Source organism: Buceros rhinoceros, unplaced genomic scaffold, assembly GCF_000710305.1.
Source record: "Buceros rhinoceros silvestris isolate BGI_N320 unplaced genomic scaffold, ASM71030v1 scaffold5275, whole genome shotgun sequence".
In the NCBI taxonomy this organism is placed as follows: Eukaryota; Metazoa; Chordata; class Aves; order Bucerotiformes; family Bucerotidae; genus Buceros; species Buceros rhinoceros.
The window spans coordinates 1,612-5,416 of NW_010411102.1; the positions used below are offsets into that span (position 1 = coordinate 1,612).

The 3,805-nt window shown below is 48.1% G+C and overlaps 1 protein-coding gene across 1 annotated transcript in view; it reads left to right on the forward strand.

Moving 5' to 3' along the window:
- Positions 1-389: 389 nt before the first annotated feature.
- GALNT14 (polypeptide N-acetylgalactosaminyltransferase 14) overlaps positions 390-3,805 on the forward strand; it is a gene marked incomplete at its 5' end in the record, with an annotated part of 39,152 nt that continues 35,736 nt past the window's right edge. The window contains one exon of the mRNA XM_010135876.1: positions 390-488. Coding sequence (XP_010134178.1) covers positions 390-488 — 99 coding nt within the window. The remainder of the gene's footprint in view (positions 489-3,805) is intronic.

The window sequence follows — 3,805 nt, forward strand, 5'->3', positions numbered from 1 at the left end:
TCAGTGAGGAGCATCTTTGCTGAAGGTGACATTGCCCTAACTGGTATAAAAAGGAAGTGCCTTTATCTTCCTATTACCTGTTGGTGGGGGAGGCTGGTGACACCAGGATGGTGCAATAACTGGGAAGCAATGGTTAGAGAAAAGGGCTGCAAGTTGGGTGCCTCCTTTCTTCTCTCTTCCTATTGATGGCAGTTAAGCTCTTTTTGCTGCTTTAATCCTCAGTGTCTTACTTGGCAGTTTCTGGACTCCTTCAGAAAGGATTCACACAGAAAACCTCTTTTTAACAGCAGCTGGAAAACCATCTACTGATAGACTCTGCTGCCTGTACTAATGAAGCGAGCTCCCACTTTGAATTCCAGTGCCTGAACAACCTTTTTCTCTCTCCCCAGATGTACAACTTTGCACTATCGCCAGGACCTCCCGCCAACTAGTGTCATCATCACCTTTCACAATGAGGCCAGGTCGACCCTGCTAAGGACGATTCGGAGGTAAGAGCTCCTGGTTTGCCAGAAATGCTTTTACTTATAAACACTGACAAAAGGATGAGTGGGCTAGAGGTTTTCATGGATAAAGGCAGAACTCTTTGCACTCACTGCAGCAACGGCACTCGACTTACCAGCCATAGTCTCAAATCATTACTGGGAGAAATTGGCATGAACACTGATCTCTGAGAGTAGGTTTTACGGTGGGATTTCAGGAAAGTAAGTACCTGTGCTCCCTTTGCAGGGTGTAGCATGCAGGGTTCTTGGAGGAGTGGCAGAAGTTAGACAGAATCTGGAAAAAGAGGTTTTACATCCATCTGGGTATCAGTGCTCAGCTGTATTTTGTCCCAGTCCTCCAGGCAAGTTATTATTCCGCAGATGACTGCTCCAGTACTGCAGTTTGAGTTTCTCCCACCAAGTGCCAGAAAGGCTTGCTAATTGAGGTGCACATGCAGACTAGATTTCCAAGAATGGTTTCTGAACTCCTCTGGATACACAGTGGAGCGCTCTGGGCATGTGGCCATTCCTTCATTTGTTGGTTTGGTCTTGGCTGTGTTCTGCTGTTGTGGATAGACGGAGGGCTTCATTTTCAGTACAGGTTTTTGGAATCAGCATTTAATCCCAATGTGTGCCTTGAATCTGCAAGTTCACTTGTTGGAAGATTTAGTGAGGTGTGTCCTCCGCACTTTTGAGGAGTCTATCTCAGGGTCTCAGCTAGTGGGTTCCTCTGTAGTGATCTTAGGTGTGCTCTGCTCTGTGCCAGTAAGAAGTGTTTTGCAGGTGTGTCATGCCCCCACAGTGAAGGTCTGTGCCCTGCTGAGAGCCTTGTCAGTTAAACCATGGCATCCCCAGCCACCCCTTGCCATCATTGGCAATGGTCAGGCTGGGGTTGCTGGCTGAGGGGAGGCTTCAGCTCTCCCCTGCTCACCATCGTGTCCTCACTGGGACATTTTTTCTCTGAAAACAGCATCCTTCTTCAGGTGAATGCACCCAGTGCCACAAGTGAGTTTGACAGTCCTGGAATTGAATTCCTGCTTTGCTTTATGGTTTCATGCCCAATCCCATCTCCTTCACTTCACCCTTAATAATCTATCACTGCTTTCTCTCTCTAGGGTGTGTGAATTTCGGGTGTGCATAGCACTGCTGCTTGGTGCTGTGTACCGTCTCTGTGATCCTGGACCTTCACTTTTATCATTACAGTGCCTTACATAGGCTCACCATCCTCCAGAACCCATCGTAAGAGAGATGGCAAAGCAAAGGGCAGTCCTCTAGCCCCTAAGATACAGGATGCTTATAACTTGTGAAGTACAGGGACGGACTTTAATCACGTTTCTCCCCGTAACTCAGCACTTGACTGTCCTGGCGGGTGTGATCATGAGTAATGTTGTCACAAGAGAGATATTAGACCTTACCTTATGCCTAGATCCTCCATATCTGGCTTCATTAAGGCATTGTTCATTGCAGTGACGGCAAGGTTAGAAATACAGGTAGTTTGTATTTTTCCTTCCTTCTCTAGGATATTGTCCTCTGAAGTTTCTGACTTCTAACCACCTAAAGACTTTCTTCCTTGTTCCTCTTCTTTTCTTTCCTCGGCTTCATTAGTTGGTTTTACTGCCTTCCTTACCTGGTTGTGTGTGATTTCCACCATAGCTTTGGCCCTGTGCACTGCTTCTCCCCGTTTCACCTGCCCCAGCAATTCTAGCATTCGTGTTTTGACTGTGGGGAGGTTTTCCCCAGCTCTGGGGCTCCTTCCGAGCCTTCTTTCCTGTAGGCTGCTCTCCAAATGGTGCCAGAGCCCTGCAGAGCATCCTACTGAGCTGCACTGCAGAGGCAAGCCCAGGCAGTGAGGAAACAAGATGACAGCCTGGGGCGCTGTCTCCCCTACCGCTCCCTGGGCTGAGATGCTGAGGTCTCTTGAGCTGACCTGCCTTTTTCTGGTCCCCATGGTTTGAAAGTGGCCTCCTGGCATCAGGGTTCACCATTTCCTCCTGGATGCAATGCTTAGAGGCTTACTTTGGTCCAACCAGCTCTAGAGGTACCAGCCCTTGCTGGCTTCTCTCTCCAGCTTGTATTTGTGCATGTATTGCCACCTCCCTGCCTGTTTTTAGACCCCGCTGAGAGCTCATCTGCCTCTTCAGCCTCTGTAGGTTAATTTGCTGTGCCTTCTGACTGCTCTGGTTTTTTTTCCCCTTGCTTGGCAAATGCTTAGTTTAATTAGATCTTCCAAATAACTCCATCCCACAGTGGCTGTAACAACATGCATGATTTTCCATGGCCAGTCAAAACAAACGCTGTCCTCTTGATACTGCGTTGCGCCTTTTGGGGTAGTCTGCAGCCAAGTGTCTCCAAGCACTTTGAGTATGGCAGTTAGTAAAATGGGCACCTCTTCTACTCTGTTCTCACCAGTACATCTCCATGGTACACTCTTGGCGTAACCCAGGTGACAGACAGACTGAGGAACAGAGAGGTGATTTGTCCGTGGCTGGTGGAAGATTTTGGGTTGCAAACCTGGTTTCCTGAGTTCCAGCAAGTTGGGTTTTCTAGCCCCATTGCAGAATGAATATTCTCAGTTAACCGCCGTGGCAGGAGCAAGAAATGGGGCAAAGAAACACTGCTTGGCTTGTCCAAAGCCGTTGGTGAGAGGGCGCTGTCCTCCCAAAGGGAGCACTTCTCACAGGACCCCATGTAAACACGAAGGAGTGTCAGAGGCAGATGCTGGTGAAGGCACCCTCTAGCAGGGGAGGAAATCAGCTCTTGTAAAGGACCACATACATGATAAGCAGGAGGGATTTTGCTCTTCCTGCACTTTTCCTAGGTGCTTGACAGCTTTCATGCTCACCGAGTGCTGAGGCTGGGCTGTATTGCAAGCTCAGTGTGTTGCATGTGGCTCTCGGTGAGATGCATGTGCTCTGACCTGTGAAGCAGAGGCATCAGCGCGTGCCTCCGCAGCACCCCTTACGCAAGTCAAGTTGCGAATGTTTGGGACAGTTTGGTTATGAGCATTTTGTGTCGTCAAACTACTGAGAAAAGCTAGTGGACTATGTTGAATAATGAATTAATGTAATACTTTCATGATCTTTTCTCTGACTGCCAGCTGGAAGAAAAGGAGGGGAAGAAAAAAAGAAAGAAAAGCTAAATTAATCATAGGTCCAAATCTGCAAATGATATAGTCCGTGTTTACAAATGTGTATGTAACTATCCTTGTGCATATGCGCAAGTGTCCAGGTCACAGGGGATGAGTGTCATGGGAAAAGGAGACAGGAAAGGTGAGAAGAGGCCAGAACAGAGCGGTTGGTGGATAGCAAAATAGATGCTGAGTTTTG